Source organism: Cyanistes caeruleus, chromosome 20 (assembly GCF_971803275.1).
Source record: "Cyanistes caeruleus chromosome 20, bCyaCae1.hap1.1, whole genome shotgun sequence".
In the NCBI taxonomy this organism is placed as follows: domain Eukaryota; kingdom Metazoa; phylum Chordata; class Aves; order Passeriformes; family Paridae; genus Cyanistes; species Cyanistes caeruleus.
In genome coordinates this window covers 10,064,601-10,079,946 of record NC_141720.1, presented here as the reverse complement: position 1 = coordinate 10,079,946, position 15,346 = coordinate 10,064,601, and the positions used below count along the sequence as shown (strand labels likewise).

At 48.3% G+C, this 15,346-nt stretch overlaps 1 protein-coding gene across 11 annotated transcripts in view; it reads right to left on the bottom strand.

Moving 5' to 3' along the window:
* The window catches only part of MVB12B (multivesicular body subunit 12B), a 58,464-nt gene that overhangs the window by 28,267 nt on the left and 14,851 nt on the right, over positions 1-15,346 (bottom strand). For all 11 annotated transcript variants that reach the window (XR_015278263.1, XM_086858526.1, XM_086858531.1 and 8 more), the window contains 3 exons: positions 13,328-13,457; positions 12,925-13,047; positions 21-118 (listed from right to left, as the gene is read on the bottom strand). Coding sequence is in view for 10 of the 11 variants with exons in the window: in XM_086858526.1 (XP_086714652.1) it covers positions 21-118; positions 12,925-13,047; positions 13,328-13,457 (351 nt within the window). In the remaining variant the exon portion in view is untranslated. The remainder of the gene's footprint in view (positions 1-20; positions 119-12,924; positions 13,048-13,327; positions 13,458-15,346) is intronic.

The following is a 15,346-nucleotide window of genomic DNA, read 5'->3' as shown; positions in this document are numbered from 1 at the left end:
AGGGAAGCGTGGCAGCTCACCTGAGATGGCGTACAGGTTGGAGTGCTGGTGCTCCAAGTCCAGGCGGGTGCTGTGACTCTTCCCCCGAAAGCTGGCTGGCAGTGTCAGCGAGATATGCCTGAGGGAAAGGGAGGACATGGGGAAATGTTACCACAGAGCAGAAGATGCTGCTCTTGTCAGCTCACTCCAGTCAGGTTAAGCAGCAAACATCAATTTTAATATTGCTTCCAAAACTGTCTACCAACTGTCTACACTCGGTGTCAGCCCCCTCCACACCCTGGAGCCCTGGGCTCGGCCAACAACCGAGGACTGCAAGAGTGGCCACCCACCCCCAGCAGGGCACTCACCCCAGCCAGGCACAGAGCCAGCACCCACCAACAGCCAGCATGGCTCTGCCCCTTTAATTTAAATCCTTTCTAAAGCAGATCCCCACTCTGTGTGAATTTCAATAAAATGTCATCATTAATCTTCTGGACCACACTGCCACACGAAAAAAAGATGCTTCTTCTTCACAGAGGGGCTCAGTACAGCATGAGGCAGAGGTAGCAGCTCCCACCCCACCTGAGTGAGAGCTCCTGAGTCTGGGCAGACACTGAGCATCGCCCTCCTGCCAGGAGAACCCAGCAACTTTTGTGCCCTCTTGGGCACCCTATGTGTAAGACAGGGCCCTGAGTATTCTCCAGCAATGCATCAAATCCATGTCCTCAGCCAGCAGGTTTATCTACCACATGAATCATCTGCAAGTTATCAGCCTTCAAAAACAGGACACGTTTTGGGAAGAACAATGTATTTTTAGCCCTTGATGCAGATGATGGTGAACAGCACAAATAAAGTAAGAAAAAGCAAACATCAGTCTGAGTTTGTTTGTGCATTCCAAAGCTATTTTTAACCAAAAAAAGATGGTGTGAAAATATATTTGAATTTGGCTATCGGTTTGCTGTTTAAAACACAATCCACATGAGAGTCTCTGGAGCAGAGGCATGTTTGCTATGAACACACTTTAAAATAGAAGACCACTGCCTGTGGGCATGACACACTTCTTGTTTGATTTTTAAGAGATGTATTCAAAAATATTTTCCAAGGCACCAAAGGCAGCCAGTAGAAAGACTGAATTTCTCTGCCCTCTATGGGGAACTGCTTTCCTCTCAGGAGAAATTATTCCAGAGGTAAATAAACCAGGTGTACTTAAAAGGCCCATTTCTAAGGAGAGTATTTTTCAGAAGTTTGTACAAACTTGTGCTGTAGGAGAGACTGATCCCTGCCCTCCAGCACCACCCACCACCACTGCAGGGAGATGGCACACATGTTTTCAGCCAGGGCACTAAAGGGACCATCCCACAGCTGGCTCAAGGTGGGCACTGCCCGAGTGCCATGCAGCAGACCTCCAGCACAGCTTCACACCATGGCTTGCAGCACAACCCTGTAAGCCGGGCAAGCAGGCAGCTCGGGCGTGCTGGGTGTGCTGCAGGGTGTGCCTGTGCAGGGTGTACGGGGTGTGCCTGTGCCAGGTGTGCCCGTGCCAGGTGTGCCCGTGCCAGGTGTGCAGGGTGTGCCTGTGCCAGGTGTGCAGGGTGTGCCCATGCCAGGTGTGCAGGGTGTGCCTGTGTCAGGTGTGCCTGTGCCAGGTGTGCAGGGAGCGCCTGTGCCAGGTGTGCCCGTGCCAGGTATGCAGGGTGCGCCCGTGCCAGGTGTGCCAGGTGTGCCTGTGCCAGGTGTGCCTGTGCAGGGTGTGCCGGGTGTGCCCGTGCCAGGTGTGCCTGTGCAGGGTGTGCCTGTGCCAGGTGTGCAGGGTCTGCCCGTGCCAGGTGTGCCTGTGCCAGGTGTGCCCGTGCCAGGTGTGCCAGGTGTGCCTGTGCCAGGTGTGCCTGTGCAGGGTGTGCCAGGGGTGCCTGTGCCAGGTGTGCCTGTGCCAGGTGTGCAGGGTGTGCCCGTGCCAGGTGTGCCTGTGCAGGGTGTGCCAGGTGTGCCTGTGCCAGGTGTGCCTGTGCAGGGTGTGCCAGGTGTGCCCGTGCCAGGTGTGCCTGTGCAGGGTGTGCCTGTGCCAGGTGTGCAGGGTCTGCCCGTGCCAGGTGTGCCTGTGCCAGGTGTGCCCGTGCCAGGTGTGCCAGGTGTGCCCGTGCCAGGTGTGCCTGTGCAGGGTGTGCAGGGTGTGCCTGTGCCAGGTGTGCCTGTGCCAGGTGTGCAGGGTGTGCCCGTGCCAGGTGTGCCTGTGCAGGGTGTGCCAGGTGTGCCTGTGCCAGGTGTGCCTGTGCAGGGTGTGCCCATGCCAGGTGTGCCTGTGCAGGGTGTGCCCATGCCAGGTGTGCCTGTGCAGGGTATGCAGGGTGTGCCCATGCCAGGTGTGCCTGTGCCAGGTGTGCAGGGTGTGCCCGTGCCAGGTGTGCCTGTGCCAGGTGTGCAGGGTGTGCCTGTGCCAGGTGGGCCTGTGCCAGGTGTGCAGGGTGTGCCCGTGCCAGGTGGGCCTGTGCCAGGTGTGCAGGGTGTGCCCGTGCCAGGTGTGCAATGAGAACGGAGCACTGCCTGCCAGGCACTGAGCACACACCAAGACCAGGCCAGCCCTCACTGCCCCGCTCCACAGTGATCCCGTCTGCTCTCCCCTTCACACGCATCCAACTGGAGGCAGCACAAGGAATCCTGCCGTGGCAGGGGCTGACAAAAGCCACGTGGAGGTGTACAACACCGACAGAGCCACCCTCCATGGGCACCACTCCCAGCACTGCTTGTGGGGCTGGTGAGGAGCACCAGCCCTGCCCGACACCGGTCTTGGCTGTGGCTGTAACGAGGGCGATTGGAAGGATGGCCTGCCCGCCTGCTCCGGGCACTTGCTATCCCTGACGCAGGACAACTGGCCATTCCATCACTCCAGCTGCTCCAGACAGCCAGAGAGATGTCTCCAGGAAGAACATTAGCTGCACAAGACAGGGCAGTGACTGCTGGATGGAAATCAGCTCTCCCCTTCCCTACTTCTTTTTATAAAAGATGACATTGTAGGGAGGAATGGGAAACAATGCCTAATTTATTTTAAATTAATGTAAACTTTGGCCAGGATCAATATAGCTTATACCTACAAACTTGATTGCATAATGCATTTTCCTTATGTGTTGTGAGAGCCTAATTATTTTGCATTGTAGAAGACAAAAAAAAGAGGCTGCCATTGAAAAGCAAGAAAATCCCAATTACAAAGTCCCCAAGTTCCTAAACACATATCGTGAAAGTATGTGCAGTTCTGCGGCATATGGCAAATCAATTACTAGTTTAAATTTTAAAACAAAAACATGGTAAATGTGTTGCACAAATAATCAAGAACAACGGTTTGGTTTAGATTACAGCGGCCACTAGAGTTTTGAATACAATTAATCATCATTCCAGGCACCAGGAAGCCATATTGACACTTATTCCTAATTTGAATATTTAATTAGGGTGAAGTTCTTCATCAAATTATCACAGAACTGGGAGGAAAGCCTAAAAGATTTAAACAATTACTACTTTAACCCTTACCCAACTGTTCACCTGTGAGCACAACAATCTCTTCCTTCTGCAAAGCTGGAACATGATCAGGTAAACTGACAAGACAGTATGTAAAATGCACTACAAATATCCTGGGAAAGGTGAACAGACACCCTACCCAGCATCCCAAAGGACTTCTCTGGAGAGGCCAGGCTGGCACAGCCTTGTGCTTCTGACTGCTTGTGCTCCTTGACCTTTACCAGAGCAAAGCTTTTGGGCCACATCTCTATTTCAGCATCAAGTGTGATTCCTTCCAGGGCTTTTTTGGTTTGGGCTTGTTGTTGGTTTGGCTATTTTTAATTGAAGAGCCTGCCCAGAACCATCTACCACGCTCTTGCTGCCCACAGCTGACCTGGCACAGCCACTTGCTCCTGCCTGGGAGGTTTTCCAGCCCTGGCCCTGCACCTGGAGCTCCTGGGATGGGGCTGGGCCCCAGTGCTGCTCCAGACCTACTGTACCTCCAGCACACCATGGGCATCCTCCCTCTACGCAGCCCTGCCTCCAATCGCTCAAACACTACTTTATGTGCTGTACTAATCCATATAAGAAAATCTCTTTTAATGAGGAGTGATATACTTATGAACTCTCTAGAGTCATAATTAGAGCAAACTAATTGAAGTTGTGTTTTGACACACTTTCCAAATTCACGGGTACTGCATGACATATTCACAACACTACTGCTGCACACCGTGGTGACAGCAAAATCATTAGGCTAATAACACTTATTTGCATTCCGATCATGCCAGCAGCGGCCGTTAAATGCTGCCTCAACCAGCACTCGTTTACTCAGAAAGTTTCCACTGAAAGATATTAACAGTAATTATTAGTACTTTAGTGAATCTCTGATGTTAAGGAATGGCAACTCACAAAGACTATCCCCATGCCAATTATCTCCCTTTTGAACTGTCAGCAGAAGCAGCTTTCCTCCTCCCCAGCAAAAGCAATGAGGCAGTTTGGCACAGCAGGAGGATGGACGGTCCTGGCAAGGCCAGGCCCAGGGCTCCAGCCTTTCCTTCCACAGCTGGAGTCAAACCCATGCTGTTCCAGCACTGCTCCAATACCAAATGTATTTTTCCCCAGCATACGATAATTCCAAGACAATTTAGAGCAAGTTTAATAACCCTCTTCACTTCAGTTGCTCTTTTATTCAGCAAATCCATAGAACAAGTCAGCATGTGATGAGGAGAACCTTCACGTGCAGGCAAAGGGGATTTGAGGTCTGTGCACATTATGGTCACTTTTTGAACATTTTTGGAGAGAAACTCACATAAAACAGGCCCAGGAATGCCCGACAGTTCCAAACCTGTTATTAAGAACTGTCTGCAGGAAGGTGATGAACTGCTTTTGAAGTGAGGGGGCAAGTAGTCATGAAAAGGAACAGAGGATCACAAGGGAAAGTGCTAGATATCAAAGGATGCTTTATAATTCATATAAAAACATCAACAATGCACAGCAAAAGCCTAATGCTAAGTGGGGCTTTGGACCCAGCAGTGACTGGGTGGTACAAGTGTGACACCCAGAGCAGCATCTGAACCGTCAGGTAGTAAAGTTTGATTTTTTCACAGTGACCTTCAGAACAGAGCTGCAAAACCTGCAGTCTCAAGGGAATATCTTTCAAAAAACAAAAAAATTCAAAAAAACTCCAGATTACTTTCCATAAACAATGATCATGCAAAGATCATTCCTCATGAAAAACTAAGAACAGAACTATTACATTTCAACCTATAGAAAGCTGAAAACATACCTAAAGTGAGTTAATATCAGGCTGCAGCTCTCAAGAAATGTAACCCAACATTAAAGCTTTGGAGACTGGAAAAGGCACATTTTTAAGAAAGAAGCTGCTGGGGTTCTGAGGGAACCACCCCCTCTACCAGGAGGCATCTCCCAGGCTGCAGCTTGCAGCCGCTGCCACAGCAGGTATCTGTGGTTCCAGCAGTGGCTAGATCCCAGCTACAGCATTTATTCACAGCCCTTAACTCTGACTGTGTTGGGGCACTGAGATGCCAGAACACCTACCTCATACTCCAAGGAACTGCAATGAAAACCTAAACTGTGAGGCAAGAATCACCTCGGGTAATGGACTTCATTCCAGACAATCTATTCTAATCGTGTAAACCAAATGTTTAAATACTTTTTAAAACCTTCCTGACCCTTTCCCTAAAACAAGCAACATATGGGCTTTGCACACATTTCATCTCATTCCAAGCTACTAAAATATCCTGTTTCCTCGGGGTCAATGAGAACTGGGGGTGCCAGATTCAGATTTTATAAAAGCCCAATGGCAGGAGAGAATGAAAAAGAGTGAGCGATTCTTTCCACATTCAGATCTGCCCGTTTAGCTTTCCCAGCTGTAGGAGGGGAGGAGGGCAGCACACACTCCACTGGGCCCAGCAGGTACCCCTGCCAGCCCCCTCCCCAGGTGCCTGCAGCATGGGGGAAGCGATGCTGAGCCCCCCTCTCCAACAAGAGCAGCCGGTGATGCTCACGAGGGCATGTGACCTGCTGCAGACCAGCAACCAAAATGTAAGGCCTAATGCAGAATGAATCTCCTGCAGCTTCCTCTACATGGGGACTAATTCAGATCAGAGGACTTGAGTAACTAGGACAGAGCAGCTGCCAAACAACAGGAAAAAACCCAACAAGTTTAATTTACACCACTTGGAAGTATGAGCTGCAGCCCATTAAGTCCTTACAGGCAGAGGCTGCATGAAAGAGCTGAGACCTAAGCATGAAGTGCTTATGAAGTGGCTGTCTCAGCTGAGCAGCGCCGTGTCTCAGGAGGCTGCGGCGGCAAGCATGCGGCTTCCACATCCTTCACGAGCTGCTCTCCAGAGTCAGGAGTTTTCAGATAATGAAGCAGTAGGGGAAAATTGCCAAACAGCAGAAATACTCCAGAAAGATAAATTACACATGGTGTAAGTTTCCTGGGTTAGGATTTTAAATTCTGTCAAATTAATCAGCACAACGAAGCCCAGGCTCCCAGGCCAGATGCAAAGCCCCTCTTAGAGCCGAGCCCCTGTGGGGATGGTGGGGGCTGCTGCCCAGGCAGAGCCCACTGCCCTGGAGTGCTGCAGGCACAGCCCAGCCCACAGGGACATCGACACCGCCCCTGAAAAACCTGTTAAACAAATATTCCACATAAAGACTCATTTGGGAAGAGCACACTGTCAGCACTTTGCCAGTAATAAATAATGACAGTCCAAACACTTTACTAAAAGCAATAAACTCAAGAAGTGTTTTGGAAAATGGTGAAAGTGATTGATTTAAAGGAAATATCTGAACACAACCACATTCACTTCAGGGTGAAAGCACAGATTACAAATCAGCAGTGGCAGAGATCATATTAAATACCAGACAACACACAAGTTTTAGGGAAAAAAAGCTCAGTTTCCCTGCAGGGCTTATTTAACCACCCAGAGCACAGCTTCTCCAAATGGATACCTCCGGTTTGGGCTTAACAACCCCATGCTATGCCCCAAAGAAAACATGCCTCCAGAAATACTGTTATAGCAGGAAGAGGGCTCTCTATAAAGAAAAATTACTCTAAGAAGATTGAAGCCTCTTCACACAGAGCACTCCACAAATTTTTCAATGCATACTCAGAATCGGCCAAATCCATCAGGGTCCTTCTAATTACAGTTCACGGCTTTCCTTCTCGGCTGCTGCAAGACTTGTGCCTGGAAACCAACCATATTGTTTAAACATTTTTTCCTAATAATCATTTTCTACCACTAAAACATACTGGACTGTGACCAATTTTTGCACGTCTTCATCCAGCTGAGCTGGATGCAAGCCGTGTACACGGTCAGTGCCGTTTCATAACAAATCCTTTATGGGAACCAGACTCTGGAGAAACATGTGCCAGCCCCCCTTACCCACCCCAAGCCATCATGTACAGATCTGCACAGCCTATACACATCATGGGCTTTTAACCTTACATTTTGCTCCTTACCACCCTCACCAGAGAGGATCCATGGAAACACTCCCTCCAGGCTTCAACTTACTGTTTCAGCCTCACAGGGCTTTTAATCCATTGCTGCTGAGATGTGACCTCAGCCCTTATGACATCCTTGGCTTCTGGTCAATATGTGAAAACTAGGAATATTGTGCAGTGTTTCACGATGCAAGTGATTTGAACATTCAAGACACATAATATTTTCAAAATATAATAATTAATAACTATTTTTTTTACTTAATCTTATAGGTATTTTCCAATGCAAAAGCTTCTACAATTAGATGCAAGTCAGAGAAGGTGATTTTACCTTTGAGCTGTCCTGATGAAACAGATTAAAAAATGTAACTCCATCAAGAAAGCACCACTTTGCAGAAAGGATAATTTCTCAGAACAGTTTCCAGTCATACCAGCTAGATCTATCTCTAAATACTCCTTCTCTGGCAGCATTTGGTTCAGCTGGGGGATCTAAGACAGACTCCCAGTGCTCTGTGGAGGCATTCGGGCCCTCACACCTCCAGCACTGGCTGCCCCTGGGCGATGGCAACTTTCTCAGGATTTGGTTTCTCTCTACACCAGAGTAGAATAGCACTGAAGCCCTGGAACCTTTTCTCTTATAGATGCTTCATAAAAATCTATTTTAAATTACTTAAAGAAATAAAGTATTATAGCTATTTCTAAGTAATAGGGTAGCTACTTATAAAATAGTAAAGGCAGAAGGCCCTCCTGTCCATTGCCGCACTGCACAGTTAAGCTGCTGTATCCCAGCCACAGCTTGGGTCTCCACACTGGCTTGCTGGTGCTGCTTTATGACCTGCCTCGATTGCACATCATCAGCCTGCAGCAGAAAGGCACAGACTGATCCCTTCCCAAGCTTACACCACCAATTTCAAACACTGTTAATAAATCCATTTGAAAAATCAGACTTCTCTGCCTTGCAAAGGAATTCCTACATTCTTCAACATGAAGCTCCACCGGGAGCAGCGAACAGGAACAAATTGTTTCCTTTTCCTAAGGAGGGGCCAGCTTAACTAGTGAAAAGGTAACTGGGAGCTCAGAAGGAAAATTCACACATCTTGTTCTTATTCCAGGTGCTTAAGTAGGAGCAACCTGTGTATCAAAGCTAGAGCTGCACTTCCCTGGTGTAGTGCTCTGTAGGTGCTGTTTGGAGCCCTGAGCACTTGGTAGCACACACCAACCTGCTCCAAGCAGTACCAGGGCTGAGCTGCAGCAAACACGAGCTGTCCCTGTTGGTTTTCAGACGCACGGGTCAGGCCGGAGCCCCAGCGCAGCAGCCACAAGGCTGGCCCTGGCTCTGGAGTGGTGCAGCTGCTCTGCAGGGCCCAGGATGGGACAGCAGCAGGGACAGGAGCACACCCTGCTCTGTCCTGGCCACCATGCCCGGGCTGGGGCACAGAGGGACCAGCACATCCCCTGGGACCGGCCGGTGATGCCTCCACAGGGCCCTGTGGCCACGCAGGAGCTGCAGTGGGACCGGCCAGCGTGGAATGGAGCACCTACTGTACAGACATCCCGGGAGGGCAGCCAGAGTTCTGCCACTCTGAGCCTGCACATCGACGGCTACACTAACATCACAGCAATGCAAGTGGATTGCAGCCACATCTTTCCTCTCCTGGTAAATCATTAACCTTTTGGATGACAGCCTTACAAACCAAATGACTGAACAATTCCCAGGGTCAGTGAGAACCTATGATTCCAAAACCTCGCATCAACAAGTGAAAGTTGTGACTGAATCCCAGTCTCTCCAAGAGGAAGATTAAATACCTGTGACACATCATCTGCAATCAGAGTGCTCCTTTCCCCAAAGTATCCGTCACAGATTGATAACATCCATGCAAAAAGTTAAGTGCAATTATGCCTGTCACTGTAAAACACACTTCCACAGCACTGACTGACATCTTGTGTGCAGCTGACAAACTCTGAGCGGGCTGCTTGAATGACAGTGGCACAGGCTCCTGCTGCACCTTGGGAAGGGATGCAGAACGTGCTCCCAAGCCGCAGAAGCCACCCATAGAGCACCACAGCGGGGACAGAGCCACCACACAGGCATCTGCAAGGAAAAACGGCTCACAGCTGATTCTGCGCGTACTCACACCAGTCAAGGAGCTGCTCCCAAAAGGCTGGAACCAAACTCCAAGAGGAGAACGTCACCCACAAATCCTGTTGCAGCCTACTCCAACAGTGTGAGGCATGGCAGAGCTGGGCCCTGAGACAGTGCTCAAACATTCATGACATGTGCTGTTCTGCAAGTCCCCAGCCCATGAACTGGCAATGACATGACAGGCTGGGTGAAGCAAGAGTGTGCCAAAGGTCGGGTGAGTTACCTGTAACCACCACCTCCTCTGGGGGAGGATTACCTCCCTGCTCCCCAAAATGATGCTGCCACACAGCACAGGCCTCACGCTCAGAGCAGAGGTACAGAGGGAAGTTACATCAAGTTCCCCATGTAAGTCAGTCCTCCAGCAGCAGGATGGGAACCTGCAAGAGCATTTCTTCAGACTGCCAAGAAGCTGTTGCAAGAGTTGGAGAGAAAAGACAGTAAAGCAGCTTGATGAGCTGCACAAGGGAACGGCCATGCTCCATGGCACAGCATGCCACCCTCACTGGGACATGCCAGGGCTGCTGCTGGAGGCTATTAAGCCAGATGCCTGTAGAAGAAAACACAAAGGAGAAGAAATGGCTGAAAAATACCACTTGTAGTCCAGCACAACTATCAAACAAAGCCTCCTCTTGTGCAGCCCTGACTGTGAGCCGTAATTCTGTGACACGAGTGGCAGAAGCAGCACTGCTGATGTGCACCTACCTGTCGAAGTCACACCTCTGATACATGACAACTGTGTGATGGGCCACCATCCACACAACAGAGCAGAGGGGCTGGTGCAGAAATAAATATATCCCACAGTAAAAAGTCCTTCCATATTAGGTTTAGTTGTACAGAAGTGTTTAGTTTACATCTAGCATTAGCAACTGTTTTGAAGCCCCCTGTTGATTCAGAATTATTCTATAATGCAGACATCAAGTGAAGAGAGCAGCCAGTATCTGACCAGCCCAACACTAGACTCTCCACAGTGCTCATGCAGCAGTTGTCCAATTGTATCACCAATTCTCCCTCACTACAGAGAGAGCTTCAGAAAAACCCACTGCTATTTCTGTCAGGACATATCCACATGGAATAAAACAGCAAACTGGGTGCCAGTGCAATCTCCTCTCCCTATGGTGATGTGAAAATAAGAGATTACTGGTGGCTACAATCTTCCACAAACACTGTGTTGAGTAACTCACGACACTGCTGAGTGTGTTAGAAGAGGCCTTCAGGTTGTCTGTGTTCCCTGTAATAATTAAATATTTGCAGGATGCACCTTTATATACATTTCTATTTCTTAAAAAAATATATTGGATAATAAATAACCAGAGTAAAAAAACAGACATGAAAGATGCTTTGAATGATCAGGCTGGTGGTGTAAAAGTTACCTGTAAATCACACATGGGGTGGGAGAGTGGAGCTGGCTACAGACAGGTGGGTTTTACTACAAGGCATTAATGTAACATTCAATTATTCCACTGCATACTGGCTGGTTTAACTCAGCCAAATTAGAATACATTTTATATTGACTATTTTGACATTTGCTTTATTTGGCAAGTAAAACAAAACTGATCCAATTTCCTTGCAGCCATTGTAAACCATAAACTGCACAACAAGAGGTTATAAAATATATAAGCCTTGTAAACACTTCTTTTCAGACTGTCACTGATGCTTTGAGCTCTAATTCTGGCCCTGTTCCAAACAGCTCTGACATGGCTCTGCAGCCTTCTCTGGTCAGCTATAAAGTGATCCTTCCACATTCAGTGATTAAGCACTGCCACTGACATTCTCTTGCTATGATAATTTTCTTTTTCTTTATTGTGGAAATCTGCCCAGACAGAATTTCTTGCAGAAAGAAAATGAAGATCTGTGCTCTAAAATCAAGACATCTTTCTCTCTGATCTCACATGGCCTGAGCTGGCATCTAGCTTATGTCCAGCAGAGCTTCAGAATAACATCTCAGGTCCTACTAGGACAGGCTTGAATCTCCAGAAAACAGCTGGCTTTTCATCTCTTCTGCCTCCATCTCTGAGAAGACGACAGCACATCTGCCTGCAGCACACCTGACAGTACAGGACAGCATGCACTGTGCCAGGGCACGGCAGCTGACCAAGCAAAACTCAGAGAAAGAAACACCCAAATGCTTTGGAGAGCTCAAAGAGCCACACCAGGACAGTGGATTTCAGTTTGGATCATGGGTGAAGGCTCAAATGTACATACCTGCCTTAAGGAGGTGCCTGATAGCTTTTTGAGGAATATGTTGCAGCAATTTAAAAGCCTAACCCTGAAATGACGTGTAAATCAAGACTCTACAGATGTAAGCAATTTCCACCCATATGATATAATGACCTTTGTACACAACCTGGACCTTGTAATTCCTCTCTGCTGTCTCCTTCGAAATTCTAGCTCTCACTAGTTATTGCAATACTGTAAAGGTATCTGCAGTGTAGAAAATGCCTAGAGCAAAAATACACATACACTTATATAGGCAAAAGGACAAAGGGTCCTGAGGAGAGTGTGCTGTCCCTTGGCAATGGCCTGGCCCAGTCTATGAGCCTCAGCAGCAGGAGCACAATTCACACCGAATGGCAGGAGTGCAAAGTTCTCGCTTAATCACTGTCTGGGCTGGTTTGTTGCTTAACAACACCTGTTTTTGTCCAAAGAAATCCAGCAAGTAAGCTGTCAGTACAGCACTACTGGTATATGAAAGTGTACACACCAGAACATCTGTTGATACACACACAGAAATATTGCCTGCAACACAGGGAGAACAGCCTGGACCGACACCACTGCCCAGCAGTGCTGCTCCTATCAGTCACCACAAGATGAGCAGGTTGCTGTGCATGCTCATGTTAGCTGCATAACTGGAGCTCAGCAACTAGCTTCAAGAAAATAAAAACCAAGGACTAGCACTTCAAACCATGAATGGACTGGTCCTGGAGATGAGCAAAACCTGTTTTCTTTCTGAAGTATGTAGAGACACTTCTCCCTCCCTCTGGTCAAGGAGAACAGCTGGCTGGGCTGCAGCTCTGGCTCACCCTTCTGAGCCGACCCACACAAATGTGTTGGAAGCCACAATGTCCTGCATAGTTTGAAGCAAAGGAAAGGTACAGTTTACTGTTTCCCTTCCTCTGCAGGCTTTTCCTTTCTTCTGGCTTCTTCAACCATTTTTCTTTACACAGCAACAGGCAAAGGAACTTCCAGCAGGCAAATACTTCAACAAGCAGCACATTTCCCTTATCAGACTGTGACACAATCATTCCATACAGATTCAGCACCCTAGTCTTGGTTTCCCAGGCAAGGTTAGTAACCACAAGACATGCAGCATCAAGCAGAAGGAGCTGGAATGCAGAAAACCTACCTTGGCAGGTTGGGAGCGGGTGTTGAAGCTGGTGCTTGGGCGGGAGGAGCCGCAGGCTGCGCGGAGTCGTGATTGCGCGGCACTCTGCCCATCCGATACCAGATACCCATGCTGTTCAGCTCCCTGGGGAACCAACACACAGCATCAATGCTAGTACTGAACACAGGCACGAGCAGCAGGCACTGACGTGTTCCAGGAACACCTTGCTCAGTGAGAACAAGTGTAATTAAAAAAAAACAGGAGGGGTGAGTTAATTCCTGCATCAAACTCAGTAACACTTGTACTTACTTGGACTTTTCTAATCGCCTCTTACAAGCTACTGCTTGGTAATTATGGGAGCATAGGGCCCTTGCTTTGGTATAACTGCATCCATGACAACAACTTTGCAGTCAAGGGTACTTACCCTATGAATGTGTACTGAGGAGGGGCTTGCTTAGATCTCCCCAGGATTCGGATATCGCAGATCGCTGCCTCTGTAGAATCTCGAGGGATGAATTTAATGCACAGCCTCTTCTTTCTGAAAGCTACTTCTTCTGCAAAAACAACCCAGAATACAGGGTGGGTTTCATGCAAGATTAGAGTATGAATGTTATTTATAGTCTCTCCAGATGTAAGGCAGGTAATTATGGCAGAACTGGTGCCAAAGAACAGACATATGTCAACAAACTAGTCAGTGAAGTGCCATTCAGAGAGGAATGTTCTATCAGATGTGTTATTCGCACTGCAATAACCAATCTCCTCCTGCCTGCTGCAGAGATCAGCTCCCACATGTGCCCTGGTGCTGCCCCACAGCACAAAACAGCAGGTGACTCTGCCAGTTCCACATGCCACTCACACTCCCTTGCTCTTTCCCAGGTAGCAGTCGCCTCACTGGCCTGGACAGCCGTATCTAAACATTCCTCCCACAAGCACTGCCTCTAGGAATGTACCTGAAAGCTTCTGACACAACCAGTCAGTTCATTCTGCTACGTGCTTCCAACCAGACACTTCCAACCCACTGTGAGGAGGAGCAGGCAGAGCCTGCCATACAGAGGTTGAGTGTAAGAGCTGTCTGTCCAAATCTCACACATCCCAAGTGTTAGTGACATCTGATCAAGTCAGCAGGCACAGAAGTGACACTCCTACCATGTTTGCCCTGGTTCTTTCCAAGGACAAACCAGATTCACAAAGCAGTAATTGCCAGAACCTCCCATGACGCAGCTGCTCTGACCTGTACTCTGAGGGTGGATGATTGCACTGCACAGCCCTTCCTGCGACGTGTCACAGAGCAATTCCACTTGTTTCCATGTTATCCACCATGAAAAACTCAAGCCCATAGGAGTTGAGGCTTATCTGTATAATGAATTCACAGATCTTCAGGCTGTTTACCAGCATGCAGACAACAGTCCACAGCCAGCGCTGGTGCTGTCTGTGACCACGGCTGGCACTGGCACACAGACACAGATTTGTGGTGCTTGGGAAACAATGCTCCATCTCACCCTGAGGCGTCTCAGGGTGAGCAAGGTGAGGCTCCTGTTTGGATGCAGGCACTTGGAAAGCAGGACAGAAGTCTACTGAAAATCTAAAGGGCAGACGCTGAATGAAAATCTGGAAACAACCAGCAACTACAAAAAAGTGCCTGCAAAATAAAAACCCTTCTTCTTAATTTGAACAAATATCTTCCAACTTAAAATATGCTGTCACTTCAACAGATGGCAAGCAGCCCTGTCTCCATAAGCTCCTCCTGTTCCGTAATCCACACCTTGGGAAACAGCAATCCATTCCAACCTCTGGAATGCACTGCTGCACTAGCACCAATAACCATACAGTGTGAGGTGTGCACAGAACATCTGTGCATGCAGCTTGCAGATACAGTGGTGCTTTTAGAGATGGTAAATACATACATCCCTGAAGTCTAGTCTTCCCCTGCTTTGAAAAAGTAGGGCTTCTGTTTGAAGTGCCTAAAACTGATTTTAGGAGTCTAGGATTTAAGGCTTGTGAAAATCTTCTCAGGACCTACTAAGGAGTACTGTATTAAATGTATTAACTGCGAGTCAGCTGCCACTTTGAGAGGAGCACAGAGACACCTGTAACCACAAAGCTAACTGAAAAAAAAGCAGTGCCTCTTATTTGACTTTTTCTGCAAGCACAAAGCTGAAAATTTGCTTTTGTCTGTGTTCTCTTTCACACCACTTCCTTACAACAGGCAGTGCCCTTGCTTTAAAGACTGTCACAGTCATAACCCAACGCATTTCAAATTAATGACAAAGCCCCCTTCAATCTTTCCACCAGGACTTCCACACAACACAGGGCTGCCACCAGACATGGCTCCAGCTGCTGCTGGCACAAGTCCCAGGGGAGCTGAACACACTGTTTGGGAACTGCTCATTCACATGTTGCAGTGAAGCAGTTCTACCTTGCAGAAACGAGGATGGTACTCCCT